This window comes from Notechis scutatus, chromosome 1 (genome assembly GCF_049901735.1).
Source record: "Notechis scutatus isolate UNSWTSFEM ecotype Mainland chromosome 1, rNotScu1.2, whole genome shotgun sequence".
NCBI lineage: Eukaryota > Metazoa > Chordata > Lepidosauria > Squamata > Elapidae > Notechis > Notechis scutatus.
This window is the reverse complement of record NC_142009.1, coordinates 333,558,282-333,573,932: the sequence shown is the minus strand read 5'-3', so window position 1 is coordinate 333,573,932 and position 15,651 is coordinate 333,558,282. Positions and strand designations below refer to the sequence as shown.

Sequence of the window (15,651 nt, the reverse complement as noted above, 5' to 3'; positions counted from 1 at the left end):
GACTTCGTAATAGTTGAACAGTGTTGAGGGAATTAGTCTGCTCTACTCTACTCTTCTACTCGTCCATCTTACCATCTAGTGACTTACACGATAAAAGCCACAATAGAAAACAAACTGATAGATATTAACATTAAAATAAAAAACAGCTAAGGAAGGAAACAACAGACGATGTGGTGGAGGCAGTAGTCTTCTCTGAATCCATTAACCACTTCCAGCGTGAGACGCCCCCAGAGCCGGATTTCAAGGCTCTTCTGGAAAGCGAAGAGGGTGGAGGCAACTCTCACCTGGAGGGACCCGCTGGTTCCAGAGGGTGGGAGCCGCGGCAGAAAAGGCCCTTCTGGATCCTGCCGGCTGGAGTCCTTTGACCAACAGCACACGCCTTCTCCCGGTGTGGGGTGGGGCGAGCCATTGGGTTGAGAGCAGATTTTAGTGGAAGGGAAAAGACTTTTCTGGAGTTGCATTCCTTTCAAAGGGTGGCCAGCAGTGAAAGTGGCTGGGCTGCCCCCATTGCACCTCACCACATGCTTTTATTTTCTGTTTCCAACTAGGTCACAGTAGCACTAGCACCGGTCGGAACTTCTGGGTCAGTGGCCTTGCTTCCAGTACCCGAGCAACTGACCTGAAGAACCTCTTTAGCAAATATGGGAAAGTAAGTTCCTTAAGTCCAAAGATGATCCGTTTGGTTACAGGTTCCTTTCATCTGCCTTCTAACACCAGGGCTTTGGTGTAGCACTGGTTCGTGTCCTTTATCAGGATACTAGTAGTATAAATAGCATTTGGTCTTATATACAGCCCCATAATGCTTTACAGCAACGGTCTCCAACCACAGACTGATAGTGGGGGAGAAGAAGGGGATGGTTCTTCATGCACAAGTCAGATTTGGCGCACTCGCCCACCACTCGGGTGGATTATTTTCCAATGGGCTGTGGATTGATAACCGATTCGCAGCACGGAGGGTGGGTACCCCTGCTTTACAGCACTCTGGCATCAGTTTACAGTGTAGAAGCATCATTTGTGTGTTGCCCCCAACCATCTGGGTCCTCGTTTGATCAACCTTGGAAGAACCGAAGGCTGAGTCAACCTTGAACAAATGAGGATCGAACTCCTGGCAGTGGGCAGGCAACAGCAAAAGCACTTAGGCTTTATATACCGCTTCACCGTTCTTTTACAGCCCTCTCTAAGTAGTTTACAGAGTCAGCCTATTGCCCCCAATAATCTGGGTCCTCATTTTACCCACCTCGGAAGGACAGAAGGCTGAGTCAACCTTGAGTCGGTGAGATTCAAACTGCTGGCAATCGGCAGTCAGCAGGGTTAGCCTGCAGTACTGCAATCTAACTGCTGCGCCACCAGGATTCCCTGTTCCATCGCAACACCACAGTATCCCCCCTCCCTGAGCTTTCTAAATCAAGAGTCTTTCCATTTGGGAAATTACATGTATATATTTTTTTTATCCTCGGGTTTTGACCAGAGTTTTAGGAAATAAATCTGGGCGTGGGAGTTGTTTTCCTCTTTTCTTTGCTACACAGAAGTAATTGACCATCTGTCCTCCCCTTTCCCCCAGCCTCCCAGATCATAAGTACTTCAGGTGATATATTTTTTTAAAATGGTTCAACAGATTGACCAGTAGCAGAAGCTATGGGTATGAATAAAGGTACGCTATGAGGTAATCCTTGACTTAACAGCTATTCATTTAGTGACTCTTCGAAGTTACAGCACCACTGAAAAAGTGACTTAAGACCGTTCTTGACACAACCATTGCAGCATCCCCACGGTCATGAGGTCAACCTTCAGATGATGGGCAACTGACTCATATTTATGACGGTTGCAGTGCCCCAAGATCAGGTGATCCCCTTTTCTGACCTTCCAGCAAGCAAAATCAACGGGGTAGCCAGATTCACTTAACAACCGTGTTATTAACTTAAAGAACTGCAGTTGTTCACTTGACAAAACGTGGCAAGATAAGTCGTAAAATGGGGCAAAATTCACTTTACTGTCTGGCTCAGCAATGGAAATTTAGGGCTCAATTGTGGTCATAAGTCAAAGGCTATCTGTACATTTTTTTAAAAAAAAATTGGGAGAAGGGGCTAACAAGGTGAAACTATTGTCTCTGTTCCTTCCAACCGGTAGGGTTAGTTCAGTGACTTTTGCACTCAGTGTGTCAAAAATTCAGAAAATGCCTACCTTGGCTCTGCTGGCATCATACATTTCACCCTCACCCCAACAAAAGAGGCCCCTCTGGACCTCGTCTTCTCTCTGGACTTTCCAGATCCTCTCGGAAGTCATGCAAGGGTGCCTTGCTCTTCCAGGGCCTCTGAAGCCTCACAAAATCACTTGACAACGCTTGTACAATTTTCAGATGCTTCAGAGGCTGCGCGAGAGGAAGGCCGTCTCGCACAACTTCCAGAGAGTCAAGAGACCTTGCCTGTCACCAAAAATGGGGGCTTCCGCTGTGACACACGTGTCATACGTTCGCCATCAGTGGTCTGGTGATGGATGTTAGAAGGTTGCTAGATGCGATGGATCTTCAGCCAGCCGTTCCCGAGACCACATGTGCTTTCTCTTCTCCAGGTGGTTGGTGCCAAGGTGGTGACCAACGCTCGTAGCCCAGGGGCTCGCTGTTACGGTTTTGTGACAATGTCCACAGCTGAAGAAACTACCAAATGCATTGCCCATTGCCACAAGACGGAGCTGCATGGCAAAATAATCTCAGTCGAAAGAGTAAGTGGGCCTCCTTCCTCCCCCGAGCCCCCAGGCTGGTGGGAAAAATAACCCGCCGCTTCATTTTTCTGATGATCCAATAAACTTTCAGGCAAAGAATGAACCTGCCACAAGGAAGCTTTTGGATAAAAAGGACAGTGAGGGGAAGACTGAAACGTCCTCTGGTGATAGGTAAGTTCTGCAGCCTACTTCGTCTTTCAGTTTATCAGCTGTGCTCATAGTAATGTGGGAAGTTTACTCCTCACTCCCCCCCTTCAGAAACCACTGTCCAACGCAGGAAATCGGGCACCAGCTTAGAGTTCAAAAGCCTTACAAGTTTTATTTCATGCTATCTGTTCACAAGAATCTGATCTACTAATGGCCAAGGCAAATTGGCATCAGATAAAAATCAACAGACATGGAATGGAATGGAATGGAATACAATACAATACAATACAATACAATACAATACAATACAATACAATACAATACAATACTTTATTGGCCAAGTGTGATTGGACACACAAGGAATTTGTCTAGGTGTAAATACTCTTAGTATACATAAAGAAAAGGTACATTCATTAAGAGTCAAGAATCATCAGGTCCAACACTTAATGATAGTCAATCAACAATCAAATCATACTAGGTAACAAGTCAATATAAATCGTAGGGATACAAACAACAAAGTTACAGTCCTACAATCACAAGTGGGAGGGGATGGGTGATAAGGAGTGATGAGAAGATTAACAGTAATAGTAGTGCAGACTTTGTAATAGTTGAACAGGGTTGAGGGAATTATTTGTTTAGCAGAGTGATGGCATTTGGGGGGAAAACTGTCCTTGTGTCTAGTTGTTCTGGTGTGCAGTGCTCTATAGCGTCGTTTTGAGGGAAGGAGTTGAAACAGTTTATGTCCAGGGCGTGAGGGGATTTTCACAGCCCTCTTTTTGACTCGTGCAGTATATAGGTCCTCGATTTAAGGCAGGTGGGTAGTAATGTTTTTTTCTGGAGTCTTAATTATCCTCTGAAGTCTGTGTCTGTCCTGTTGGGTTGCAGAACCAAACCAGATAATGATGGAGGTGCAGATGACAGACTCCATCATTCCTCTGTATAGAACTGGATCAGCAGCTCCTTGGGCAGCTTGAGGTGCCTGAGTTGGCGCAGAAAGAACATTCTTTATTGTGCTTTTTTGATGATGTTTTTGATGTTAGGTGTCCATTTTAGGTCATGTGAACCTAGAAATTTGAAGGTAAGGCCCAGTAGTGGTATTCTACCGGTTCAGTCCGGTTCTGCCAAGTCGGTAGGAGCGATGAGCAGTGGAGACCGAACCAGTTCTCTCGCTGCTCTGCTGTTGGGCTGGCCCGCCTGCCCACCCGGGCTCCTATAGCTGCTGAAGCAACCGGGATCATGCAGGCTTGCAGGAGGTGAGTTAGAACGCCTCTACGCCTGCGCAAAGTGTGCGTTTGGCGCACGCACGCGCCCAACAAGCCACACCCATTGAACCAGTGGTAAACGTATTTGAATCCCACCACTGGTAAGGCCACATTTGGAATCCTGCATCCAGTTTTGGTCGCCACCATGTAAAAAAGATTAGAGTGCAGAGAAGAGCAACAAAAATGATGAGGGGACTGAAAGCTAAAACAAATGAAGAACGGTTGCACAGTCTAGTTTAATGAAAAGAAGGACCGGGGTGACATGATAGCAGTCTTCCAATATTTGAGGGGCTCCCACAGAGAGGAAGGAGTCAAGCTATTCTCCAAAGCACCTGAAGGCCCGACAAGGAACAATGGATGGAAACTGAACAAGGAGAGATTCAACCTGGAAATAAGGAGAAATTTCCTGATAGAACAGCTGTCAGGAAATGCTTGTGGAACAGCTTGTGTCCAGAAGTTGTGGGTGCTCCAACACTGGAGGTTCTTAAGAAGAGATTGGACAACCATTTGTCTGAAATGGGGTAGGGCAGGGGTCTCCAAACTTGGCAACGTTAAGACTTGAAGTCCACAAGTCTTAACGTTGCCAAGTTTGGAGACTTCTAGTATTGGGTTTCCTGCTTGAACAGGAAGATCTCCGAGGTCCCTTTCAACTCTGTTATTCTGTTACTTCAAGGGGGGAATTGCCTTCGGTCACTTTCAGCAATTCCAAACTGGTGATGCATTTGACCCCACCCTCGGGCTCAGCCTGATCCCCTTCTGCAGTCACTTTCACAAATATGTCATCACATTTCAGTTAACTCTTGTTAGTATCTAGTAAAGGAAAAGTCTTCTTGCCTTGCTGCATTTCTCCCACTCTCGTTTTGTAGAGGAGACCAAGAAATCAACCGCATGGGAAGGCTGAAATTTATTGGGATTGGCTATTATAACAGAACCTTGCAAATCACCTTCTGCTGTTTATTCTCCCCCTTACACTGCTGTGAATTACGGAGGTGTCTGCCTGAGGCAGTATTGCCCACCATTGACCCCAAATATATTTTGCTCCTCGTTGGCCTGGCAGTGGACCTTATATGTGGACCTCTATCTCTATAGCCTAGACCAGTGTTTCTCAACCGTGGCAACTTAAAGACATGTGGACTTCAACTCCCAGAATCCCCCAGCCAACGTGGCTGGCTGAGGAATTGTGGAAGTAGAAATCCACAGGTCTTGCCACGGTTGAGAAACGCTGGTCTAGGCTATCATTTTTACAAGTAGTTCTCAATTTAGAATCACCCTTGGAACCAGAATTTCGGTCACTAAGCAACGTGGTCATTAAACAAGTCATGTGACCAAAACCAACTTTATGACCATTTTTACCCTGAATCGATAAGTGCACCCGGTTTCCCCCATTGATTTTGCTTGTTGGAAGACAGCTGGGTAGGGTGCAGATTGTGATCATGTGACCACAGGATGCTGCAACCGTTGCCTATGTGAGCCGGTTGCCAAGCACCCACATTCCAGTCACATGATTGCCAGGATCGTGTGGCAGTCATTGTCGGCCCAACCCACCTCACAGGGTTGTTGTTGTGGGGAAAATAGGAGGAGGGAAGAGTATTAGATGTGTTAGCCGCTTTGAGTTATTTATAAAAAAATAATAATAAAGGCAGAATATTAATTAGTTAATTAAAATATCCAGGTCTGCTCTAAACATTCTGAACTTAACTGCTTTTTCAGGGGTTCCAGTGCGAAAAAGAATGAAAAAGCTGATTCAAAAGAAGATAGTAACAAAGTGGATGAAAAGGACGAAAAGGGGAAAGAAGAGCAGAAATCTGGATCTGCCGATAAATCTAAGACTCCCAAATCAGGTAATTTATTTTTTTTAAAAAAAAAAAACCTAAGCCATATTTCTCAACTTGGCAACTTTAAAAAGTGTGGACTTCAACACCCATAATTCTGGGTCGGCTGGGGAATTCTGGGAGTTGGTCCCCCCCATCTTAAAGTTACCAAGGTTGAGAAACACTGCCCTAAGCCATTCACTGCTGACTTCTGTCATCCAATCTCTTTGCTTTTGCGTAGGGAGCAAAGGGATAGAAAGAACCGTGATAATGGATAAGTCCAAGGGTGAACCAGTTATCAGAGTGAAGACCACATCACAATCAAAGGAAAGAGTAAGTGAAATTGTTAGCTTTTCTTGTTGCAATTGCTACTGTGTTTCCTCAAAAATAAGAACGGGGGGAGTAGTAACTTCCAACTTTTTTCAGTGTGGTACAATAAAATAATAATTACAGCCTCAACCATTTTACTTAACCTTTCTAAATACTGTAAGCCTATAACAACAAAATCATTCTAATCATAAAAAGCTAAAATTAGGATTTCAGGTTTTTTTTTCCAATTTCCAAATCCATCAGTGGTTTCCAAATGGAAACAAAAACTACTTAAATTCTTTTCTCTTTAATTCAAATGGTCAATTTTGCCATCTCTGCCAACCCCATCATCTTCTCTTGTGGGAAAATAAGTGTGTCTTTCCATTGGAAACTTGATACTAAGAAGTAAACATCCTTTCACCCTGCACATTGCAAATGGGAAAATCAATGTGAAACCTTTAAGATTCTTTATTGAAACTGATTTTGATTATTAAGTCTTAAGGTGGACTCGAAATCTTTATGCCCAGCAAACCAAAAGATTTTATAATATATATTTATTATTGCATAATCCTGATTCTCAAAGAAAACATGAAGAATATTGCAGGAATTGGGTATGAAAAAAAGGACTAGGGGTGAAATGATAGCAATGTTCCAATATTTGAGGGGCTGCCACAAAAAAGAAGGGGTCAACTTTATCCTCCAAAACAGCAGAAAGCAAGACAAGAAACAATGGATGGAAACTAATCAAGGAGAGAAGCAACTTAGTACTAATTTCCTGACAGTTGGAACAATTAACCAGTGGAAATACCTGCCTCCAGAAGTTGTGGGTGCTCCATCACTGGCATTTTTTAAAAAGAAATTGGACAACCATTTGTCTAAAATGGTATAGAATCACCTGCTTGAGCAAGGGGTTGGAGTAAAAGACCTCCACAGTCCCTTCCAGTTCTGTTATTTTGAAGGCTTTTTGGGGTGTTCCTGATGAAGATAGCTTTAAATTTAGATCAGCGTACTTCGATGTTCTTTCATCTTCAAAAATACCAGGACATAAAAGAACTCAGTGGCCTTCAACATACCCCAGTTTCTGTTCTGCTTTTATTAGCGGGGGTGAGTGGGTGTTAGCTCCTGATGTAGTTTGATCTTTTGATCTTAAATCTTTTCCAAAAAGCCTGTCCTTAAATATAAAAACGCAATCGTGGCTCCATTCGGGAATGTAATACGCTTTAAGAATGCAGAACTAACACAGAACATCCCTGTCAAAAGATGGTGACTAAAGCAGCAGTTTAGTTTGAGCTTTTAAGCAAAAACAGCACAGCAAGGCACGGTGTATAGAGACACCTTTGAGGAGATTTTGATTGTGTTTTCGTTGGAGTCTTTGCAACTGTTCTGCTTTTACCTTCCAAATTGGTTTCCAGCACCCATGTTCCTCTGCTTTCCCTTTTATGTACCCCTAATTTGGCAGAAAATTATGTGCAAAGAAACTTGGTGGCCCTTTCATCTTTTTTTTTATTTTATGAAAGTAGTTTCAGTCTTGCAGAGTTGGAATTGAAAACAATCTTAGCAGGGAGGACCACATGAGAATGCACACGGCACATGGGTTTTGTAGTACCTTTTAGGCATGTTAGACTTGGATGCTCAGGGACAATAGCCTGAAAATGGTAGCTTTTGAGAGCGTTGATTGATTGTCATTTAGAGCAGGGATCCCCAACCTTTTCGACGCCGCGGCCCGGTTCCGGCGTCAGCTGGGCGCCGCATGCCCGGTTCGGCGCCAGCTGGGCGCCGCCATCTTTTTGACGAAAAATCACTTCCGGTGACGTCATCGGAAGTGATTTTTCAAAAATGGCAGGGCGCTAGCTTCTGGTGAGCTTTTTCGGGTAGAAATGGCTTTCTACCCGAAAAGCTCACCTGAACGCTGGCGCCGCCATCTTTTTGACGAAAAATTGCTTTTTTACCAAAAAAGATGGCGGCGCCCAGCAACCAGCGGCCCGGTAAGGCTTGTTCACGGCCGGTACCGGTCCGCAGACCGGCGGTTGGGGACCCCTGATTTAGAGCAGGTGATGTATACATTTCCCGATTCTGGTGTCGTGATTCAAATATAAGTAGTCCTCAACTTACAGAAGTTCATTTAGTGACCATTCAAGGTTACGAAGGCACTGAAAAAAAGCAACTTATGACCGTCTTTCACAGTTACGACAGTTGCAGCCTCCCATGGGTCACATGATTAAAATTCAGGCATTTGGCCAACTGATTTATATTTAGGACGGCTGCAGTGCCCTGGGGTCATGCAACCCCCTTTTGCTACCTTCTGACCAGCAAAGCCAGATTCTCTGAATGGCCATGTTACTAACTGAACCACTGCAGTGATTGACTTAACAACACTGGCAAGGAAAGTCGTAAAATGGGACCAAAACTCACTTAACCAATGTCTTCACTTAGCAACAGAAATTTTGGACTCAATTGTGGCCATGAATCAAGGACTGCCCGTAATTAATGCACAAACTTGCCATGCTGCCGGCTGCTATTTTAGAATTGGCTTCTGTTTTATCAGAACGTTTCTAATGCTGCTGCTGCTGCTGCTTGCTTTGGAATTGGAAGAAAGAGAAAAACAGAGAGGCTGGAACTCTGCCTTTCAAAGACAGATTGAAACCGGAGAATAATTTCCTACCAGAGTTTTCCCCTACCTGAAGTCTGCTAATAGACAAAAGTTGGGCCGGTTTATTTTAGCAGTGGTTCTTCGGCACTGTGTAGCAGAGAGCCCGGGTCCCCCTAGAGCCAAGACAGTTCACTTGATCTTCCTTTTCTTTTCCAAACGTGAACCTTCCCTGTAAGGAGTTAGAAGTTGCAAACCTTGTGCTATGTCTTGAAATGCAGAGCGAGAAAAGTCAGGACCGCAAGTCGGAGAGCAGAGAAAAGAGCCGGGAGCGACAAGGCTCCGTGCCGTTCAACAAAGCCAGAGACAAGCGACCGAATGAAGAACAGCACCGGTGAGACCCACAGGCTAAAAGAAGGGGCTCAGTCTGGGGTTGTGTTCCAATTATTTTTTAACCTGTGTCATATTTACTTACAGCCTTCTCCACTTTGGGTAAAACTCCTATCATAAATGGCTGCTGAGATTCTCAGTTGTCCAGGTCATGGTTGTCCCAGAGGTGCTTTTTTTTTTTTTTTTTCAAGGGGCAGCTGGGCTTCCTTTGTTTTTTCCTTGAAGACATTTTGCTTTTCATCCGAGAAGCTTCTTCCGCTCTCACTGAATGGTGGGGGACTGCAAGAAACACAAATCTTTCCATTCCTCACCATTCAATCAGCACTGAAGAAGCTTCTTGGACGAGAAGCGAAACGTCTTCAAAGAAAAACGAAGAAAGTCCAGTTGCCTCTGGGAGAAAAAAAAAAAAGCACTTTGGGTTCCTATCACATCTAGCCATTGTGCTGATTTAAAAAAAAAAAAAAAAAAGACTATTGTACAAAGTAATCCTTCGTACAACTGGTCGCTTGATGACCATTCGAAGTTATGACGGACGCCCAAAAGTTATGAGCCGTATCTGAAGTTCCAAAGGCCCAGTTCCCTCCCCATGGTCACATGACCACATTTTGGGTACTCTGCAACCCACCTGCATTTACAACCGTGCAGCGCTGGGTGGTCACGTGACCATGATTTAGGACTTTTTTGGTGGGGGGGCAAAACAGGCGCTTGCCTGTTTTAGAGAAGGCTGATCTTTTGATATGCCCTTCTAATATCAAAAGGTCCTATCTTTTGTATTGCTGTACTTAAGCAAAAGGTTAATACAAGCAATTGTAATAACTAATCAAGGAGGTACAGTACTTGGGACTCCTTGCCACTATGCTGTGTTTATTTTTAGATTTCACTTATAGGCAATTCAAGGTGGTGAACATACATAATATAATACACCTTCTTTCTCTACAACAACCATCCAGTGAAATGGGCTGGGCGAGGGAGAGAGTGACTAGCCCAAAGTCACTCAGACAACTTTCATGCCTAAGGCGGGACTAGAACTCACCATCTCCTGATGATTGGCCCAAAGTCACCCAGTTAGATTTCCTGCCTAAGGCGGGACCAGTCTCCTGATTGATGATTGGCCAAAGTCAGCCTTCATGCCTAAGGTGGGACTAGAACTCATAGTATCCTGGTGATTGGCCCAAAGTCACCCAGTCAGCTTTCATGCCTAAGGCAGGACCAGAACTCCCAGTCTCCTGGTGATTGGCCACTCATTCCTTCGATGGGGAAACAGGATAGGAGGAGCTGAAAGGCAGAAACAACCTGCTGACCAGAGCCAACCGTCTTTCTCTGCCTTGCAGCACCGGTGATCGCCGAGAAAGGCAGCGCTTGCGCTTGCAAGCCATCTGGGAGCAGGAGGAGCGGAAGAGGTTGGAGATCACCCGTGAGAAGCTGGAGTTTGAACGGGCGCGCCTGGAGCGGGAGCAGATGGAGCGGGAGCGGCTGGAGAGAGAGCGGATGTACATTGAGCACGAGCGGAGACGAGAGCAGGAACGGATCCAGCGGGAGAGAGAGGAGCTGCGGCGGCAGCACGAGCAGCTGCGCTACGACAAGGAGAGGCGTGTGGCCCTGCGGAGGCCATATGACATGGATGGCAGGTGAAGGTCATATTTGCAACTGCGGGGTCAGGTGAAGGGGTCTTTGCTGCCCTCTGAGCTGGGTTGTTTCCTTGTAGACCTTTCATGACCCAACTAGGTAACATGATCAGTGCTACAAGGGAATTTGGAGCTTTTTTCTGGCACTTACTGATATTCCTAATTGGATCATGATCATGAAACGTCTGTAAGAAAACAACCAAACTTAGAGTATACCCAAGGGGCCCCACAGTCCTCCTCCTTTTCCTCCATCCTGCAAACCTCACTCCCTTCCAGCACCAATGATGTTACCTAGTTGGGTCATGAAACGTCTCTGCAAGAAAACAACCCAGCTCAGAGGGCACCAAGGACCCCTTCATTTCAACCCCAAGCTACAAATATTCTCCTTTATTGTGAATTAGGTTTCATCCCCTGGCCTTGCATCCGGCAGCCACTTAGGAGATCAGGGGGAAAGTTTGTTTAGGCTGGTCTCTTGACCTCATGTTGCTTGCAGGAGGGATGATCCCTACTGGTCAGAAGCCAAGCGGATGGCAATGGACGATCGTCACCGCTCAGATTTCGGCCGCCAGGATCGGTTCCATGACTTTGATCACAGGGAACGTGGAAGGTACCAGGGCCATCCTCTAGACAGGTAAGCCTGCGAACGACACGTTTTCCTGTTGGGGAAGTTTTTGGTTTCAACCTCAAGGGTACCTGCAGAAAAGTGGATCACGGGTAGTCCTCCCTTTACGACCATTCCACTTTACTCCTGAGCCCCGCAAAGTGTTCATAATGCCAATTGCAAAGTTCTCACAGTCACGTAACACCCACACACCCCATGGGCCTGGGATCATATTCAGGACACTTGGCAACTGACCGGTCACTGCGCGTCTGTTTGCAGCATTCCTCGTCACATGACCATAGATTTCACAAAGTTTTTTTCTTTTTGGGACTGGTTTTCAGTGTTTACTTGTAGTTTCCAGCAAAAAAACCAAAACAAAACCCCACACTGGATAAAAACAGATCTGCTCAACGTCCTCCACATTCACTTAATGACCACTGCAATAAAGGTCATAAAAACAAGTTACAATCTTGTGACCTGTTCCATTCCAGACTCCCTTATGGTCATCAGTCAAGGGCTACCCGTATTCCTTTTAGTTTAACTGGAGGTAAATGTTCTTTAACAACCCACTTGCCCCTAAGTTAATTCACAAATTGAAATTTAATCTTATGTAAACATTGTCACCTTTTTTTTAACCTGTTCTGCTTTTGATAGTTAGGGAGAAAGCATCATATATAGGTAGTCTTCAACTTAGGACCACGATTGAGCTCAAAATTTCCATTGTTAAGTGAGACATTTGTTAAGGGAGTGTTGCCCCATTTTGCGACCTTTCCAGACACAGCTGTTAAGTGAATCACGGCAGTTGATAAAGTTAGTGGCTCGATTATTAAGTGAATCTGGTTTCCTCCTTGATTTTGCTTGTCAGAAGGTCGCAAAAGGGGATCACATGACCTTCGGAGACAGCAACGGTCATAAGTATGAACCAACCACGCTGCCAAGCGTGCAAATTTAGATCACATAATCCTGGGGAGGCCGCAAAGGTTGTAACCGAAAAATGTTCATAAGTCACTTTTTTTCAGTTCCGTTGTAACTTTGAACGGTCATTTAAATGAACTGTTTTTAAGTCGCAGGTTACCTGTAGTTTCTCTCCATTTGGCTTCATTAACGTGACCGTTGTGTTCATGGTTGTCCAACCTTTGGGCTTGGCCTGAGCCACATTGATGTTTAGTTAATGTCTATAAATAACAAACTTCCTTTACTTTTCTATATTTTTTAATTATCTTGTGGGGCCTCGTTACCGGCTTTCCAGTGGGTTGCAGGTTGGACACACCTGGTTTAAGTTTGTCGCAAAGAGGATTTGGAGGTTCAGCCGTATTAGCTTCCTCCTTTCCCCCATCCCAGAGCCTTTCCTCCGTCCAGCTGCCCTCCTCTTAATCCTCTTCCCTTCTTAAATCAGCTTGCTTGCCTGCCACTGTTTCTAAGAAGAGAGTGACCATTCAGATCCTAACGTCTTACGGCGAACATGATTTTTAAAGACAAAAGTTGTTAAATTAATTGCAGGGATTTTCAAACCCCCCCCCCCCCAAAGGAGGCGCAATGTAAATTAACCCTTTTAATGTGGATATTCTATCATCGTTCCCTTCGACATAGCTGGCCGAGGAATTCTGGGAGTTGAAGTCCACAAGCCTTAAAAGTTGCTAAGTTTGGGGACCCCTTTATCTAGAAGAAGAAACTCTTTCCTCAGTTGCTAGGGTCTTGGAGAGAGGTCCTTGATTAAAAGGCCTAGCAAACCATGTGGCTATTAATATATAATATTCTCAGCTCGGATTATATAATTTAACACAATATTCCAACTCCCTGTAGTTCAAATGTTCAGAAGCAGAGTGCTGTTCCGGTGAAGTTCAGACATTTTTTTTTTCCTCCACAAAGGATTCCTGTTCAGCATAATTTTGAGGGGGGGAAATATTTCTCACCCCAACTCTAAACTCTGCTCCTAAATATTTGAAATGCAGAGAGTCCTCAACTTAAAACCACAAATGGGACCACAGTTCCCACTGCTTAGTGTGGATGTTGCTAAGTAACGAGGCCCCACAAGATAATTAAAAGTGCCTAATTTTCACAGCCTTTTTTGCCATGGTTGTTAAACAAATCAGTAACGTTAAGTGGATTGTGTCATTGTTAAAGCAAATCCGGCTTCCCCCGTTGACTTTGCTTATTAGAAACCAAGCTGAGAAAGTTGCAAATGGCGATCCGGTGACTCTGGGATGCCGCAACTCTTGTAAACACATGCCGGTTGTCAAGCGCCCACATTTTGATCATGTGATCTTGGGGACACTGCAACAAGACATAAGTGCAAGGACCAGTCATAAGTTACCTTTTTCAGTGCCATTGTAACTATGAACAAACAGTCAGTAAACAAAACTTCTACCTGTAGAAGCTCTTTGAGAGCAGCCTTGAGTAATTAGTACAGATAGTCCTCAACTTACGGCAGTTCATTTAGTGACTTCAAAGTTACAACGGTTCTGAAGAAAAGTGACTTAGGACCGTTTTTCACACTTAACGACCGTTGCAGCATCCTTATAGTCGTGTGATCAAAATTCAGATGCTTGGAAACTGGTTCCTATTTACGACGGTCGCAGTGTCCTGGGGTCATGTGATGCGGTTATGACCTTCCGACAAGCAAAGTCAACGGGGAGCCAAGTTCACTTAACAACCGTGTTACTAACTTAAACAAATGCAGTGGTTCGCTTTTTACAGCGACGACAGGGAAAGTCGTAAAATGCGGCAAACTCACTTAGCAAATATTTCACTTAGCAACATATATTTTGGGCCCAGTTGTGGTCGTAACGCAAGGACCGCCTGCACAGTATAGCTTACGTACGACCTTGGGGAATCAATCCAAGCCAAAAACTTGACATGACTGTATTTTATTCCCAGGAGAGAAGGGTCCCGGGGGATGATGGGAGACCGAGAGAGGCAGGTGAGTCACGTTCATTGTGCGTTTGATAAGATGAAAGGTTGACAGGGAGAACAATCCCATCAAGTGGGACGACTTTGCCTTCAGAAGTTGTAGACGCTCCAGCACTGGAGCTCTATGGAGACTCTCAGTCATCCAGGTCATGATTGTCCCAGAGGTGCTTTTCCTAGAGGCAACTGGACTTTCTGTTTTTTTTCTTGAAAATGTTTTGCTTCTTCAGCTCTGACTGGCTGGTGGGGAATGGAGGTTTTTCAGAAGAGACTGGACAATCGTTTGTCTGAAATGATACAGGGTTTTCTACTGGGGGTCGGGGGAGGTTGGTCTAGAAGTCTTCCAAGGTCCCTTCCAACACCGTTATTCTGTTACTTTGGGATGGTGTAAGGCAGGGCTGTCAAAACTCCCAGCCCACGGGCCGGATGCATCACACGCTGGCCACGCCTGGTTTAGGGAATGGGAAAAAAGTCACATGATACAGCCGTTTGAAACCCCCGGTATAAGATCTCCTGCCTTGAGTAGGGGATCGGTCTAGAAGACCTCAGGTGTCTTCCAGGCCTATCATTCTGTGTTATCTGCCCTTCCTAAAACAAAAGCTTCGATTTTATACACATTTTTCAAAAATTTTCTGAACCAATATCTGACTCCAGAATTTTTTAACGCTCTGTAGCACTTTGAAGAAAGGAGTGCTTTGCAGCGCTTGAAAAGTCTAAAACCTTTTAAAAGTCCCCAATGCTTCAGGCTGTTTCCTTAGTCCAGTTGCTTGTGAGCTTCTGGTATTTTCTTTAGGACAAATGAGCCACCAGGCAGAACAAGAGCTTGTCGAAATACCTGCTATGCAACCTTTGTGGCACTCCCCTGCCTTTTATCTTCTCCTTGTAGTAGGGAACTTAACTGCCCAGCTTCCGAAATCTTCGCCAGTGCCTCCCTTAGCATTCCTCCCCTGTACCCGTTGGATCATTGCTGTTCTTCTTCCCCTCTTTCAGCGCTATGCAGAGGAACGCCACAGGGATCCAGATCGCCACTCCAGAGACGGCTGGGGCAGCTATGGGTCGGACAGGCGCATGAATGAGGGGCGGAGAATACCTCCACAGTCCCGGTGAGTGGCTTGAAAATGGTGTCGAGTCCAGAAACCAGCTAAGTTACAAGCAGACCATAGCTGCAAGGGATCTTTGACTCACAACAGCAATCGGGACCCCGGTTGCCTTCGTTTCCCACGATCTGGTCATAAAGTGCAACTGAATCATTTAGCAAAGGCAGTCCTGCTTTGCCGTTGTTAATCGAATCCCT

At 45.1% G+C, this 15,651-nt stretch overlaps 1 protein-coding gene across 3 annotated transcripts in view; it reads left to right on the top strand.

Moving 5' to 3' along the window:
- The window catches only part of LOC113427682 (scaffold attachment factor B1), a 36,785-nt gene that overhangs the window by 15,079 nt on the left and 6,055 nt on the right, over positions 1–15,651 (top strand). For all 3 annotated transcript variants that reach the window (XM_026690197.2, XM_026690198.2, XM_087952775.1), the window contains exons 9-18: positions 549–649; positions 2,569–2,718; positions 2,810–2,889; positions 5,838–5,968; positions 6,180–6,271; positions 9,116–9,228; positions 10,556–10,852; positions 11,343–11,480; positions 14,328–14,370; positions 15,348–15,460. In XM_026690197.2, coding sequence (XP_026545982.2) covers positions 549–649; positions 2,569–2,718; positions 2,810–2,889; positions 5,838–5,968; positions 6,180–6,271; positions 9,116–9,228; positions 10,556–10,852; positions 11,343–11,480; positions 14,328–14,370; positions 15,348–15,460 — 1,258 coding nt within the window. The remainder of the gene's footprint in view (positions 1–548; positions 650–2,568; positions 2,719–2,809; positions 2,890–5,837; positions 5,969–6,179; positions 6,272–9,115; positions 9,229–10,555; positions 10,853–11,342; positions 11,481–14,327; positions 14,371–15,347; positions 15,461–15,651) is intronic.